At 39.1% G+C, this 17,513-nt stretch overlaps 1 protein-coding gene across 1 annotated transcript in view; it reads right to left on the reverse strand.

Annotated features, from left to right (window-relative positions):
* The window catches only part of kdm6a (lysine (K)-specific demethylase 6A), a 40,964-nt gene extending 25,392 nt beyond the window's left edge, over positions 1–15,572 (reverse strand). The window contains exons 1-6 of the mRNA XM_078939513.1: positions 15,052–15,572; positions 14,812–14,875; positions 8,112–8,220; positions 7,495–7,544; positions 5,642–5,700; positions 386–506 (exon numbers count right to left, since the gene is read on the reverse strand). Coding sequence (XP_078795639.1) covers positions 386–506; positions 5,642–5,700; positions 7,495–7,544; positions 8,112–8,220; positions 14,812–14,875; positions 15,052–15,221 — 573 coding nt within the window. The 5' untranslated portion in view covers positions 15,222–15,572. The remainder of the gene's footprint in view (positions 1–385; positions 507–5,641; positions 5,701–7,494; positions 7,545–8,111; positions 8,221–14,811; positions 14,876–15,051) is intronic.
* Positions 15,573–17,513: the final 1,941 nt, after the last annotated feature.

Genomic DNA, 17,513 nt, shown 5'->3' on the forward strand with positions numbered 1-17,513 from the left:
TGGAAAACACCATTTGGTATTTATCTCAGTCTCACTGGTTGAATTTTGGAGTAAAGATGTCCTGGATGGACTTCAAGTCAGTGAATCAGATCTGATCTGATCGTTCAAAATGAACCAATGTCCTCTATGAATTGGATGGTCAGCCAGAAATTGTGATTTTCAATCGAATCGTTAAAATGAATCGCTAAACCCCCAATTAAATCCCATTTTGATCTATCATTATATGCAGGCCACAAAGCCTTTGCCACAACTACAAAAGCATCGATTGCAGCTTTACATTTTCCCAACAGCATTTCTACAAGCTGACAGCGGGTTCTGAGCAGCTGCAGTGATGGTGGTTCACAGTTATTGTATTTCCCTTATCAAACCCAGCCATCATACATACCTTCAAGCTTGACTCGTAGTCCGTGATGACTTTAAACATCAGCCCCAGTCTCAGGTGAATCTCTTTAGCTCTTGAGAAACTGGGGTCAATGTAAAGCACCTCCTGGAAGGCTTTGATGGCCCTACAGAAAACCAAAAAACATTTACAATCAGCATATCGCCGTGACCTTTTGACGAAATGGGTTCCATTTCAGACATGCAATCATAAACGTCACGCCACTTCCTGTCCGCCATGCCAAAGGACAAGTAAACTTTCACAACCACCAGGAACACATCAACACACTGTTCAGGGAGTTCAATCTTTTACATTTGAGGCAGAAAAATGCTCAATGCATGTGGTGTTTATGGTTGCAACACGGAAAATGTGAATCAGATCGTGTATATTATAGATCGTCATCAGCCATCAGGGAGGGGAAAAACGACGGGAGGAATGGCTGGGGAGACTAAACTGGTAGGATGTGACTCAAATGATTCTGAGAAATCTGCAAGTTTGCTCGGGTCATTTTGTGAAAGGTGAAGGATTAATAGGATGGCTGTTTTTCTTTTTAGGCACAGCACAAAATAAAAGTAGACTTCTGATTATGCACCTCACGTCCCCTGTTTACAGGCATCTCCTGCATTCCGTAAACCAGGTTCGTTAACAGAAGTAGATAATTCATGAAGTCAAGACAGCGTTATTCCTGGCAAAGCAGCCAATTCCACCGTAGATTCAATTCAAATTCTTGAGACAGTGAGGATCATTTAAAAATGTACATATAATTCATGTATAATTCATCAGAGACAAATTTCAGTTCATTCTTTACTTCATTTTGCAAAAACTTTTATACAGTTAAAAGTTCAACAAAGTCCTCAAACCTTTTGATTTTTTTTCTGCTGTTCAGTTGATGCATCAAATCAAGAAAATAAGGCATCAATGTTTGATGCTGCAAAAATGCAGCGACCACATTCAGACAATGTTTTTCCATTTATTTTCACCACAAATCTCCCTGCTTTTAGGAGGCATGTGGAATTTCTATTTAATGGCCATCATTATTACAGAGACAGTCTTGAAATAAAACAAATGCGTGCTTCCAATGAAAATGTTCAGAATCTAAATCCAAGTTGGCAGATACTGATTAGGCTAAAAGGAGCTGCTTTGCATTTTAATACCATCCGTTAAATGTGTTGAAAAGCATAAACTAAGGAGAAATTTTGTTTTTTTTCTGCTTCTTGGGGGATACATGGCATAACTCCATGAAAGCTGCTCCTTTCTCTCCAAATGGGGAGCTGCTGCTTAAAGAACGGTCAAATCTATTTCTGATGCTGCTGTTGGCTCTCATTGCAGTTATTTAGACCCACAGGAAACAGACTGGCACAAAATTGTGGGCTCCGGTGAGCACAGTCCATGGACTGGGAGGGTGATGTCACCTTTTTAAAACTTCAATGAAATGAAGTCAATTTTGTCGACATTTTTTTGTGATGTGAATGCCGCCGTGTTGAAGTCAGACAACGTCAGACTGAATCGACGTTTTATATGGCAACCACTCTTGCCAATCAGGAGTGAGTCTGTTTGAAGTCCACACCCCAAACACCTGAAAGTGGGCTACATGAAATCTGTTAAACATTTGAAATGATAGACACTGGGGCTACCTTTAGTGAGGCATCTGATTGGCCAGTTTATAACTTGAATGGCTTGCACTACAGAAAAATGTTGGTAAGAACATGTTATTAGCAAGAATGATGTAAAGAAAGGATGCAGAGCAAGAATGGGTATTCTGGCAAATATGACAGAGTAACAGCTCTTTATTTCTCAAGAGAAGTCGATGGGGTTTGGGCTTCTTGGAGCCAGCGGGTACTTCCTGTTTGGAACGCCAGGATGGGTGGGTGTCAACTCAGGCCAGTTCTCTTTCAAAGTCAATGGCCCATACCGTATGTGGTGGGCCCAGATTCTGCCCACTGTGTCGTTCAGAGAGGAGAAAGCTGTTACAGAACAAGGAGTAATGTCTTTTGATGGGGCTGGAATCGGGAGGGAGCATCTTTGTTTTTGGACTAATGAGGCAAATCATTGGCTCTTCTCCCCTTTCTGGGAATGATGGTTTAAGAAATTGGCTTTGGCTTAAACCAAATCTGTGTTCTTTAAATCCCTCCATCCTACTTACATTCATCAGCATACATGCAGTTTATCACTTATTTGTTCTTACTTTTCTTCAACTTGTTATTTAGTCTATATGTCCATCATCATTAATGTTTGCCTGTGCAGAACATCGTTGTCAAACATCTACGGGGGGAAAAAAATGTTCCCCATGACTAACATACTGAACGTTCAATAGAACAGCATAGAATCAACCTCTTTAGAAACCTGGTTGATGAAAAGTTGTAAAAAAATAAATAAAATGAAAATAAAAAAAACTTGATCAAAACCTCAAAGATTTCAAAAAGCAGGTTTAGCTTGAAACGCTTGTGGTGTTAGCTTTGAGATTTGCTTCTTTTTAATCAAGAGCTTTTTAAAACACTTTGTTACAAAGTGTTTTTAAAAAAAAAGACCACATGAAAGGTATAGAAAAAGCCTGAGCTCAGTTTCTTTCCTCTAATGAGATAAATAAAGAAGTTTTTCTTTCGCTTTTTGGAAAAAACATCCAGCTTCCTCCAATATACTTCCACATATAAGCATTTCTGTTGGAACCATCCTGTAGTTGTTGAAGTGACTCCATTAGCCCAGGCAGAAACCAATCTAAGAACAGAAAATCCCGGCAGGTGTTTGAGGGCTGTGTTTGCTCCCAAACGCATGAGCTGTAGGGTCGTCACACCGACACACACACCTATTCTATGTTTTACACACCGATGCGTTTAGTACACAACCTGGAATGATTGCGTCTTCAGGGTTAAACATGTTTAAACAGCACAAAACAAAGGAGTTTCTAATGGAAGGCGCACACTGTGTCGCCATGACAACAAGAGCTATTGCGTGTCAGCATGAAGCTCTCATCCTGTATGAGCCAGCAGAGCTCTCTGCAGGACACACAAACACACCCACAGAGGAATGAACTCCATCACCCCTCTGCTGCTTTCTCCCCGCTCTGCATTCATTCTCTCCTGCCTCAACAGCCACACTGAAGCTCCTCAGCAAATACGCTGGATTTGACGTCTGAATTTCCAGAGCAGGACTCACACGGCTCTTTTCCGCTGATGACACTGTGACCAACAGCTTTTCCTGACATGTTCCAAGACATTTTAAGCTAGGGGTGGAACAATGAATCAACTTAATCGATGAATCAATTTCTATTCCTATGATGCAACCAGATTGATCTGTTTGTTTAATCGAATCAAACCCTTTCCATTAAAAAATCATCTCAAAATGAAATAAATCAATTGTTGATATTGGAAAATACCATTTGGATTGAGGTACGGTAGGTTTATTTTACCAGAACATAAAAATGACCACCACAGTGAACAACACGCGCAATCAAACAATCAGTCCATCATTCCAGTCCAATGTGTGGAAACCCTTTGAATTTAGCAAAGACATGTGACCTTACAGTGTGTAGAATGTTCTAATAAAGTTCCCTTTGGATTATGTTGATGTGGAAAAACTACAGTGGGCTGAACTTTAGGTAACTAAAATGTGAATGGATTTACCATTCATTCTTGTTTACTTGTTTGTACAAATTTAATTTACACTTGATTATCTTGTAATAAATACACTACACTGAAACACAATTTCAGTATTTACTATATTTAATGATGATTTCATGGCTTTTTCCATCAGCTGACTCTTTTTCCCAGCATATCACCGCATTTCAGTTCAATTGGATATCTTTAAAAAAGGTGATGTATTTTAAAATTAAAATGTGAACTTTTAATGGATCTGCTGCACCAGTTATGTAATTTTTTTAATAAAATGAAAGTTATGTAAAAGACTCGCTCTGATGAGAATTGTGTTTTTGTTTAAACGCAATTTTTAACGGCCGACTTCAAATTGCTTCCCTACACCTGCAGCTTATCCCAACTACCTACATTAAGTCCTCCATGTGGAAGTGATAGGGAAAAGTAGTGTCTTCAAATTCAGATGTCTTACCGCTCGATGATGTCATCAATAGTCGCCGGTGAGCTACTTTAGCGCATAGCTACCAGCGCTCGGAAAATGCATACCATCGGTTTTATCACTTTAAAAAGTCACGCAGGAAGTTACTTACGTTTAGATTTAGAGCACACCCACATGAAGAAATGCATTTCTTCTCCGCGTCACAAGCTGAACGCGGATCACCCTACCGGCGGAGGGATACCCAGCCCCGAGTCACTACGGCTTTCCCTTAAAAATCAAGTTTGGACGCCACTACAGCTCCAAATGCCCCGACAAACGGAGCAATGGGAGGAGCCAGAGGGGTAAGGAATGAATTCGGTCAACATGTTCTTGTGGCAATTTTCTAAAGATAGAGGACATGTATTAAGAAAATTGAGCTCAAATTCCGTTTTTTGAGTATTTCTCAAAAAAAAATACAGTTTCAACCATTTATTCAAATGATTGTGAATCAGGACCTGACAGAAAATGTCATTCAAAAAACATTGTCATTGTGACATCACAAATACAGTGGGCCGGCCACAGGGTCCCTGCTCCGCAAAAATGAAGGGAATGGGGGACGGGGTTGCTCTGCGCCAACAGTCCTGCCCACATCTCAGAGGTGAATTTCTAAAGAACTGGGGGGGGGGCTAAAAACTGCATAATCATAATTAAAAGTCCATCGGAAATGCTTAATAAATAGTTAAAAATAATTGGAGTGGGTTTTTTAAATCACTTTGGGCACAAACAGGGTTTGGTTTTCTCTTTTTGCATTTTTTTTCTCCACTTGATAGAAATGTAATCATTTGGATGAAGTGACTTTGTGACTTAAGCCACGTCTCTGCCTCTCTAACTCTTGCTGCATTCAAACACCTTCCTTCCTAATGGCATCTGTGTCCATAATGCACAATGACAAACAGTCAACAACAGTGAAGTTCAGTCTCTACCAGCATCATAAACATCTAATTCCAGTACAAGTACACAATTGTAAATGTGTGTCCTTTATGTCTGCTAAGCTGATCTATGAACTGTCTTTAAATGGGTCAAAAATGAAATGTCCTTACCTTTGAGTTGACTCTTTCAATTCTCAATACTTTGATTCTAAAAACGGTAAGCTAAATAAAATTTTACTAGCACTATTGTTCTGAACAGAAAAGTGGCTACAGAAAATCCATTAGACGGTATAAGGTCAAATTTTCACGGAGCAGAAAAAACACTTACCACTGAAACGCGTTGTAATGGAAATAAACCATTCCAAGGCCATATAAAAAGGCAGCATTCTGGGGAAAAAAAGGAAAATATTACCATTTTAATAAGTTGATGATGACTTTGATGTAGGTTTTCCGTCATTCAAGTGATGTGGTCTTTAAGTTAAATCATGGCATAATATTTAAAACATTTTTTTCTGACTGATTCCAGTTTTTTCACACGAGTCTTTCTAATTTTACAACGGTCGTGGTGTACCACAGGGCCCTGTGCTTGGTCCAGTTTTATTTGGACAAGGACGTCAGTTTGCTTCCATAAGAGGAAGAAATTCCAAAAGTTATTTTGTTATCATATTAAGATTTGTGTTGTGAAACCGGAGGAGCTTTGCAGAATCCAAGCGCGGACACAAAAATGGAGTGGCGCACTGGGTTTTAATATTATGTGGCAGAGGGGATGAATGGAGGGGAGGAGAACAGGCAGGCAGATGAGCAGACTGGCGGAGTTTGGTGACAGACAGGGAGGCAAATACACGGGCTGGCAGATTTTCACTCGTGAGGCACAATAATCTGGCGTTTGCCGACGGCTCCTTCTCTGAATAAATACTCTCTGTAATGAGCTGCAGGTGACAAGATGATGAGGAGCAGGTGAGGAGTAGTCACTGCGGAGGCACGCGCACGGAACCACAACAATTTGAATGAATAAACTCCATCTTGTGTCAAAACTCATTACCGTTTTGCTAAATATGTCCATTTCAACATGCCTCAAAAACCACCAAAAACATTTTTTTCCAATCAATGCAAGATTTTTTTTTAATTGTCGTGTTTCCATTGGGTGGATTTATTATAGCAAATCTTAGTCAATGCAACTGACTGTCCATGCAATTGAATGACATTTCCAGTTCCCATTTTAACATTGTTAACTTTTTATCCTTGTTACTAGTTATGACAGTTGCAGAAAAAAGAAATAAAAAAAAACATTAATAACTGACTTTATGAGTAAGTCATTTTTACTAGGATTTTACAGAAAATCTCTTTCTGCTTCAGAAATGAAATACCACTGTTCCACCACAAAGTAACAACTTCACACAATTCCTTTTAGTCACATAATCAAGGTCAGAAAGGGTTCAACTCGGGCCAAGTGGACAGCCAGCATGCAGAAACATAATTCTTCTTTATTTTGGTCCTTGCACTGCATCATCTCTTTAAACCAAGACTCCTGAGACCAACGTTAAAATAATTCATTATCGTTGGTTTAGGAACTTAAAATGGATTGTTGGTTTATTGCTAAAATATTTCTCTGAAATCTTTCAGAATATTGTTAAAGTGTCACTCCGATCATCTTTTGATCTGTGTAGCGCTTTGGGATTTTATCTAAAATGTAAAGCGCATTCTAAATAAAATTTATTATTATTATTATTATTATTATTATTATTAAGAATAACAAAGAAGTACATGAATCTAGTCGTCTACAGGTGAATGCATGAGAATGGAGCGGAGCAGGGATTATATTTTCTACATCACAATTAAAAGCTTTTTGAAACAACATTTTGTTGTGTACTACTGATTCACAATGGTTTGAAGTAAAAAAATACTAAGAAGCACAATTTTAAGCTCATATCTTTTTACAAATGTCCTCCATCATCAGAAAAAAGCTACAAGAACACGTTAAGAACACCCCAAACATGATTTAAATCAGAGTGGGTCTTTCAAAACTAAATGTTTGTTAGGAGGATGGAAAAATTTGTTATACACAGTGAGTCTAACTAAACTGCAAGCGTTGTGAAAGACATGAGCTTGAGAACAATACTTATTGCTAAAGAACAACATGTTTTCTGACTGGGTAACAAGATTCCTGTCATGTAAACTCACCTTCCAGTAGTCCGACTGTAAACTGAAGTACCTCTGGTATGCAGATAATGCTGGAAATGAATGGAAATGTGTAAAAATGATTTAAAAATAAAGATAAAAGTGCAAATTCCTTTCAAACTGTGATGCATTGCAGAAAGCCAACTGTTGACTCAGTAAGAGCAGGAACAGAGCATTTTTCTTTAATTTGTAATTCAAGTCAAGGATGTCAACTAACTGACCATGAGCAGAAAAATACCTTGTTTGCAGCATTAACTGTTTTTTTTGTATTACTTGTTTAATATCATTCAAGTTTTGAACCGTCTGTTCTAATACAAAAGTTACTGAACTTCTAAAGAAGTAAATATTCAAAAACATCTTTAGTGATTTCTTACACTACTTTGTCGCAGTGAAAAAATTACTTGTGACTGTAATACATTACTTTTGTTGTAGGTTACTCCTAACTCGAACAGTGAATGAGACTGAAATTCCCAAAAGTAAAAACATACAAAAAGAACAAAGAGTTTTACAGCCAAATAAATGTCACATTAAAAACAATGTAATAAATAAAAACGTTTAATTTTGTTTAAATTCTAAGAAAAAACAAAGTAAAGTGAACAATTAAGAAAAGCGGTTCCAACCTTTTTGATAGTCCTCAAGCAGAAGATTGAAGTGGCCGAGCTGGCAGAAGACACCAGGGTCTACTTTCCCCTCTGCTTTCAGAATGTGGCCTTCAAAGCAGCTAACAGCCTGAAAAAACAGCAGCAGTATAGAATTAAAAAGAAGATATGGAATAAATATCTGAGTCCATGTAACCGAAATGGTTTACTACTTCCAGCTATGTGTCATTCAGCAACTGAGGTTTGTGAAATGTGATAAACTGACGGCTGACTCGTTCTACCAAAAAGAGGTTTTTTTGTTTGATTAATTTTTAGACATATCGCTCTGACTAGCTTTATGCTCAAATATGGATCTCCATGTGGATCTTTAAGCAAAGGCCAAAACAATTAAGCTCAAAAAAAAAAAAAAACTACTTCTGTTCAAATTTCACATTTGTAGCATTTCAGTGCTCAAATAATAAAGTACATGACTGATCTGTAAATGAGCATTTCAGTGCTCAGCCATCAATGACACAACAATTGGATTATCCACGTCTGCTGGAGCAGCAACACAAAGCGAGGGAGAGGACTATCTGGATAAGGTCATCAAGTAGTCGTTTCTTCAAGAGCATTGTGACATCAAACAAAGAGTTCTAACAGCAAATTGAAGCAAGATGATAAAATTGCAGTATTTATGAAATCATAAATTAACGCAAGCAAATGGGTCACCGTCCAGCGTTTGTGCGTGCACATAAATGCAGAGGGTTGTGTCAGGAAGGGATCAGTGGGGGATTTTGGTTTAACTATGACCATCACTGGTGCGGTTGACCTTCAGCGGTTTTTTTCAACCAGTATGCCGCGGCACCCTAGTGTGCCATGGGAGATGGTCAGGTGTGCCATAGGAAATTATCCACTGATTTTCACTGATCTAAAAACATTTACCATCTCCAGGATATCAGCTCTTTGTTCATCCAAACAGCCCCTGATAAAACACTGAGAAGTTAGGAATATGAAAGATCGTAAAATACTTTTTTCTTTGTGGTTAATTGATTCTATTAAAGACATTTTGATAAGAATGACGGTACTGCGATTTAGCTGCACCTTTAGCCATTTTCGGAAAAGTCCCTTTAACTGTCTCCACCAATCATTCTTGGAGGCTTAATCATACGTCATCAGTCTGACCAATCAGAAGTGGTTAAAGTCTTCACTTCCTTGCTCTGATTTAGCTCTTAAAGTATTTCAGTTCCAACAAAAATAACAGCTAAAGCTCGTCTTTAGTTGTGTAGCTTTCCACAGAATCCGGTGTCAGACCGTGGAATAAGTGAATAAAACAATGAGGATCAGAGAAGCGATTTCCGACCGTTTTAGCACTACATCTCCCACGATGCATTGGGTTAAAGTGACAGCGTCTCAGTGTAAAATGAGTCTTCCCTGTAAACGTCTTGAAAACATTACGAACACACATCAAACAGTTTTTTAAATCTTCTTGATGAAATCAGAGGTCAACACTTTAGTTCTCTTTCAAGGTTTGAGTTTATTAACAACCAAACATCCCAGAGTTTGGTCCAAGTCATCTTTCTAACTGAAACACTTTTCTAACAAGGTCTGGATTGTTTTATATGTTAAACTTAAGAAGAAGTAATAACATTTAAGTAACAGGATTAAGGTGAAGTGAGCAACATACACAATTAAACTAATATGAAACAATTTAATTATCTAAAAAGAAAAACATTTTTGTTAAAGTTTTCAAAGACTTCAGCTTTGATTAAGACAAAAGAAAAACTAATAAAACTTCAACATGTTTACTTTTTGTGTAGCTACAGAAAACATAAATATAATGTTATTCCTTTTATCAAACATATTGCGATCATACAATTGTTTAAAAAAAATACAGTTGCCTTTGCACTAACAGTGAAATAAATATAAAAAATAAATAAATCACTATTTAGAAAGCATATATGTGTTTTTTGTGAGGTTAGATAAAATTGCATGTTAATAAACTGAAGGGAAAACCAACTACGAGGGTAAAATTTCAAATAATTTAGATGACAATTATTATGGAAAACTAACTTAACTTGTATTACATGTTTTAGAAAAAACAGCAGCAAATTCCAGCTTTTTCTGCCACAATTGTCACAAAAATGCATGCGAGATTGTGGAGGGACTGTCCATCAATACAGACTATAGAGTTTCTCCTTTTTTCAATTTTTGAATGCTGGTTTGAATGCTTTTTGTCAATGATAAAGTGTGCCTTGGCTCAAAAAAGGTGGTAAAACACTGACCTACAGGGTACTGATGGAAATTGGTCTACTGTTGGTGAAAGAAAGAAGAGGACGGTGTGTTTGTTTGCAAAGTGAGAAAAGGAAAGACAGGATTGTAGGACTTTCAGTTGGAACTTTGAGTGTAGGGATTTTGACAGGAAAATCTAGAGAGTTGGTTGACATAATGGAAAGAAAAAAGGTGGATATCCTGTGTGTTCAAGAGAGAAGATGGAAAGAAATCAAGGTTTATAGATTGATAGCAGGTTCAAGCTGTATCATCATGGCGTGGATGGAAAGAAGAACAGAGGAGGAGAGAGCAGGAAGGAGGAGTTTGCCAAAAATGTTCTGGAGGTACAGAGGGTCAGATAGGATAATGAGTCTGAAGCTGGAAGCTAAAGGTGTGATGTTGAATGTCATCAGTGGCTATGGCCGGTAGGACGTAAGCTAGAGGAGAAGGAGAAGTTCCAGAGAGAAGTAGATCATGTAATCCAGGGTATCCTTATACTGTAGAGGAGCAGATTCTACCGGACACGGGAGTGCAGGAATCAGAGGAGATGAGGAAGTGATGGATAAGTTTGGTGCTCTGTAGTGAGAGCAGGGAGATGGTGGAGGAACATCTAGAGATGGTGGAGAGAATCTGTTTGAAAATGGAGGACTTTAAGATCTTAGAGTCAACAGAGAGTGAAGTGGAAAATAGGTGAAGAGGTAGGTGTAAGCAGGTTGGAATGGGTGGAGGAAGGTTTCAGGTATCACACCAAAAAGTTTCATCAAGAATAAAAGGATAGGTGTAGAAGACTGTGGTAAGAGCAGCCGTGTTGTCGAGAAAGAGACAAGAGGCAGAGCTGGAAGTACCAGAGATGAAGACGTTGAGGTTCTCTTGGGGAGTGATAAGGATGGATAGAATCAGGAATTAATCCATCAGAGGAACAGAACAGGGTCAATGTTTTGGAGATAAATGCAGGGAAGCAGATTGAGATGGTTTGGACATGTTGAGAGAAGGAACAGTGATGATGTTAGTAGCATTGATGCTGAGGTTGGAGCTACGTCAGGGAAAGAGGAAGACCAGAGAAGAGCTTAATGGATGTGGCTTGTGGTAGCCAACACATTCATACCATCCTATTTTTAGTGATTGTAGTTCATTTGAATTATTTAACCCCCTTATTTTTTTTGGGGGGGATGCTGGTGTGCCGCGGGATTTTTGTCAACGTTAAAGTGTGGTGTGGCTCAAAAAAGGGTGAAAAACACTGCTCTAAAGTACTCAGTCTTTATAACAAGAAGGATCAAATACTTATTTCTCTCTATAAAATGCAAACATATGTGTATTAATTATTTAAAGATCCTCTCCAATGTAAATTGCTTTTTTGGTGTTTTTAACATGTTCTCCCAGCATTTTTCTGATAATGGAGAAAGAAACTTCACAAGCTTCCTGCCCCACTCCCACTGGCAGATGACAAGACCCATGTACATCTTTGTTTTCCTCGTCTGATCTGGTCTCTGGCTCAAAACTACATAGCTGGATAGCTTCAATATTGCTTGGCCTTTTTGTTGCACTGCTAACATTTGGTTGGGGTGTGGGGGGCTCTAAGTTAGCAAAAGAGAGTCTAAACAAAGGGATGATGGAAAATTAGGGCAGGCTTACTTTATGCCAACAGTCACAACTTAAAAGCGAATTTCTAATGAACTCTTGTCCTAGAAAAAAACAACATTAATCGATCTGAATTGATCCAAGCTTAATAGATCAATAATCGGTCCATAAAAGTAGAGATTGATTCAGTGATATACGGTGACCTAACGCATAACAGCAGTAAAACCTAAGCCTGCTAGGAGAATGCTAACATATAATAGAATTTCCCATAGGACAGCTAACGCTAACGCTAAACAGACATTGCTGCCTTAGGCTACACTGCAGAGCTTAAGGCTCAATTCGGATTTTTTGAAAAAATACGATTTTTTTGCAAGCCCGTTCACATTTCCAATTATATCCGAACTTTTGTGATCTCCTGTGTGACCGTGAAATGACCCAGAACTGACCCGCATGCGCAGAAGAGTCCTCAACGGTGAACGACGTCACTCGTTGTTTGCAGAAGTAACTAACGTTAACAATGGATGTCAACAACAGTGTTGTCAACAGCGGAGCTCCTTTGCATTATTAAATTTATTTTCACAAAGGAGCCACCACAATTACAATCTTCTCATTTTAAGAAGGCAATGGAGCCCGGATTGTCTGGACCCACTGTTGCGGAATGGGGAGGTTTATGTGGTGCAGCCGCGCACACGCGTGCGTGTGTGTGAGAGAGAGTAGAAGAGCGCGTGCAGCGAGGAACTGGCCTAAAGAAGGCTTCCCCCAGAACAAATGCTATGGACTCTTTTTTTACCCGTTCTTATTAAGCCATTCTGGAAATTTCAATTTTCAAAAAACGCCCGGTTGCGATAAGAGCCCTGGAGTTTGGCCTGAATAGAGCTGTCACCCCAAATATTAATCCAATCGGTGACCTCGCTTCCCTTCCACTGACTGGTCTCAGCAGCATCGTCCGCCATGGTTCATGTTTAGGTTCTTGTTTCCGCCTACTTCAATGCAGAATTATGAAGTTTGTAGTCTCTCAATGACGTACGGGTCAGATACTTGTGGCCTGGTCGGTCAGACGGCAGTCGCATTTGAAAAGATCGGATAAGTATCTGATTCAGGAACACATACCCAAGTGGCCTGTGTCACATTTGAAAAGATCAGATCTGTGTCATTCAGACTGTCATGAAAAGATCAGATACAGGTCGCATAGGGGCAATAAAATTGGAATTGGGTCGTTTCAGCCAGCGGTGTGAACGTAGCCTTAATGAAAAGGAATTTTCCAAACTCTTTTAAGGAAACATTTTGGGGTCTAAAGGACAGTTTATTTTATGATATGAGCCAGTTTAGAGTCTTTAAGATGTTAATGATCTGCACATTTTTGTTGTTCTCCTTTTGAGAAATCCTGTAACACTGTATGGTGTTAACAATCGCATCGGTTTATTATTACACTAACAAATTTTACTGTATGTGAACTGTATCAGATCAATATGAATATCCTCAATATATATTATTAATATATTTATTTACAAATATGTCTATATGTATGAACAGGGCAAATTCAGAATCGAATAGGGTGAATGGGAAAAACCGTGAATGAACTGATCATGGAAATCATTGGTGATACCCAGCCCTACTAAAACGGCATAACCATAATTAAAAGACCACTGGGAACACTTTATAAATAGATCAAAAGATGATTGGAGTGGGACTTTAAAGTCAGTTTTTTGATTTTCCATCTCCCACTGTTCAAATGAACCTCCCATTAGGATGACAGAGCTACAAATGCAGCAATGGTTCAAATATTTATTTTCTTCACAGTGTGTGGAGAAGACTGTGGGCTGAGGACTTAAGGGTTGAAGAACCCCCAACCCCAGAGCCACATGTTGAAGTCATGAAGACCAGTTCTATTGCAGCAACTTCAACGCATAAGCACGGTCAGTCTGCACACTAAGGACAGTAAGGTCCTTCGTACGGGCCACGTTTCTCAAAAACACTGACGAGAACTCAGTTTTCGTTTATAAGGCTAACCTAGCCTGTTACGAGTTAGCTAACGAACCTTCTACTTATGGGTTTCGCTTCGACTCCACCATACTGGGCCAAACCACACACATTTTTGGTTATTGTTTAAATATTCCTTTCTGCCAAGCCTTCGTCTTATACACATATTCTGACCCCTAAATGGGATGTGGGTCCGGTCTAGATGCTAGCAATAAGGGAGGTGGCCATCGCTGGACACTTACTTAGCCGCTACGTGCTAGCCGGACGACCTGACCTGACGCACGAGCAACTCTAGTTTCTGCGGATGACCGATTCTCATGGAAGCTTTGCTTTATTCGGTCAGTTTGTGTCGTTAGCTGTCAGTACTTTAGTAAAAACACGGAGTCTGTATACGGCAAGCCGTACGTTTGCAGGACATACGTTAAAGTCAAAGCATTTCTCATTTAAATGTCTAACTTTATACTATAGTTGCTTTAGAAAAGTAGCCCAAGCCGCTTTTTATGCCACTAAAACTACAGGTAAACTTTTACAGGGTGGGAAAAGCACTTAAACGCATCAATGTGCGGTTAGCATGATCCCTTCGAAACAGTAACACCTCTCTCTGGGCGGAGAGGCGTGCAATTTCACAAAGTTATGTGCCGACAATTCCAGGGGTGTTGGACTCCCATAATGACAGAAGAAAGCAGCTCATTTTGTTTTGTGCTTGCAAGTTCCCTTGTGTTGACTTTAATGACTGATAGCGGCTCAATTTGGAAGCCCACCACAGCTGCACAGCCAGAGGCGAGGTGGTGAGGTGGGTGGGGGGGGGCGGCGGCTAGGCTAGTCGGGAGGTCGCTACCACTCATTTCAGGCGGGCTATGTGCTCATCACAGGAGATAACGGGCAGACGTGGCTTTGGTCCTGTTCAGTGGCATACCTTTAACAACAAGGCCTTCGTTCTGGCGCCATCTTCTTGAAGCCCATGAAATCCAAACAGTGTACTGCAAGTAAAGGACAGACAACGCACAGGCGGTTCCGTGTTACTTGGGGGAGGCGGGGGTGCACACAATCGCTTTTGTTTTTGTTTTTTATGTTTTTCTGTATTTGAGCGTGCAAAACAAATATTAATTCCCCCAACGGGCCAGAGAGACTATAGACACCAAAGCAGATATCTAACCTGTCTATTCCGGCCAAGCAGTCTTTCTCTTGCGCTGTTAGCTTCGGAAAGTCCTTTTCGATTTCAGTCGCTTTTGCCGACGCCATTTTCTCGTCGTCATTACCAGCAACGCCGATACTCCGGGTAGCAGCAGAGGCAGCGGCGGGGAGCGAAACTCCGCACGATTTCATGGAGTGGAAACAGGAAGACCAGCGGGGCTGATGGATTCCAACAGAAAGCAGGAACACGGACACCGCTGCACACCTATCCAGGATTAAAACGGGGCGTAACGTAATTCTTGCCAAATCCTCAAGGAAATGATCCTTTCAAGTTATCTCCCACACTCCCTGTTATACATCAAACGACCGTGTGTATTCCAGTTCCATGTTTGCGTGAAGTTGGTATAATGTTGGGTTGTAGGACAAAGTGTTATTTGTGAATAAAGCAAACTTCCCCAACCAGCGGCTAAAAGTTGTTGTAATTGTGTCACACTGGCAAAAGCACGCCGCCACCGTTGGCACGCCTTCTGCCCCTCCTGGCCAATCACCGGCTCCCCTCTACGGTCACGTGACGAATAACCAACGAACACGCGCACAGGAGCGCGCATTGACACTAAAAATGTGCTTCTAAGTCCCTCCCACCAGCCTCCGATTGGTTCATCAGATTGCATCACGATTACGTAAGCTCGTTTTGAGAAAATGTGTTGGTCAACAGAGGAATCGCTTCTGTCAATGTGTTATTGAAACGGCAGCAGAATAAAATCCAGCTTTATACCAAAAAAAATGAAAGTAAACGCACAAAAATTAAGCGTAAAAAGAAATATGAAGGTATTTATCCAAATATCTAACCTTGGAAATGTTAAAAATACTGTCCTTTTTGTCACTTAAACTATGTGGCCTTTTATCACTCTCTGTAACTTAATCTTCAGTATGACGATACTGCAACAGTAAACATGCACACTTTAAACAAAGTCAATACGTACAAACACAGCAAGTTACAGTGTTTGGAATTCCAATATTTAAAACGGTGTGTTGAGCAAAATATGACTGCAAACACAAAATGACCCTTATCGTTTCAATGACACCATGAAAGCTGAGAGAAAACATTAAAACGTAAACTTATATTTTTTAAAGAGAAAAAAAAAATGAACTAACTACCAACATGAAATTGTTTCCTGATAAATTAAAATTCTTAATATTCAAACATCACATTTTGCTGCAATCAAAAATCTATATTATCTGTACATAATTATATTAAACATTTCAATCCAACTTATAATTGCTGTGAAAAGCATCATTTGAGGTATTTACATTAAAATCAGTGACATTGTAGCACAGTAAAAGGCTTTATGAACTTATTTATTATAATCGACTTCCAAAAACGTTTACATAACCAAGGGGTATTATTTTTATTCTCAAACAATTAAGTATAAAGTAAATTAACGTTTTGTACAGAAGGGTTTAACTTATCAAAAAAACAAAAAAAATTTTTTTAAGAAATCCAAAAAGCATACAATAGAAAATACATCACTGATTTCATAGTTTCCTTTAACCTGTTTGATGAATTTGATCCTTCTGAAGACTGGGATGCAGTAGAAGAGAAGAGAAGAATCACGAGGAGGTGACACAGGAGGAATTGAACTATTTAAACTATGGACTTTGTTTTTTTGAAACAAACTTTTGCTTCATCATCTGGACAAAAAACAAGAGCTAACAGGTGATCTTTTTCCTCTGAAATGATGCTTGGATCACAAGACCATCAGCATACATACCATTTTCCTTCACCACTGCAGAGCAAGATCATTGCAGGTTCTGTACCAAGACAATGCAATGCAACGCCTATCAAATGGTCCACTTTTTGTCAAAAACGATTTAAACCTAAAAAAAAACAACGATAAAAGTTGTAAGAGTTTGTAGGGGACCATTGCATAAGCATGATAATGCTCATCAAGGTGGGCATTATCAGAAACGAATTCGTGGAAGCAACCGTCTGACCCAATCAGGCCTCCGCGTTATCCAGTAATTCTGATAACAGGCACCTCATCTGGCTTTATCCCTCACATACTATTGATTTTGATTTAATTATGAGTTTTTATTTATTTTAGTGTCAAGTACCAAAGGTGCCCAGACCACGTGAAAGATTTACAAAGACACAAACAATAGACAGACAAGTCTTACAAGTCTTACGGCGTTCCCAAGCTTTCAATAAAAAAATTGCAGTTTTCAACAAATAAATGTTTCAATCTGTCTTCATCTGACAATCAATTTATCTTCTCAGATAGTGATAGGTGAAAAACCAAAAGTATTAGATAATAGTTATATATTCAAAATTAGAACAGAATTATTTACACACCTCAAATTGTCGTACTGGTGACTCTTACTTGAGCATAGACCATTTGTTTCCCCGTGGTACACACATCAACTCTTGAACCACAATCAGTTCCTACAGGGATAAAAGTTAATTGCATTTGCATTTGAAATAAA

The sequence above is a fragment of the Oryzias latipes genome, chromosome 21 (assembly GCF_053564925.1).
Source record: "Oryzias latipes strain Hd-rR chromosome 21, Olatipes_Hd-rR_3.1".
Taxonomy (NCBI): Eukaryota; Metazoa; Chordata; class Actinopteri; order Beloniformes; family Adrianichthyidae; genus Oryzias; species Oryzias latipes.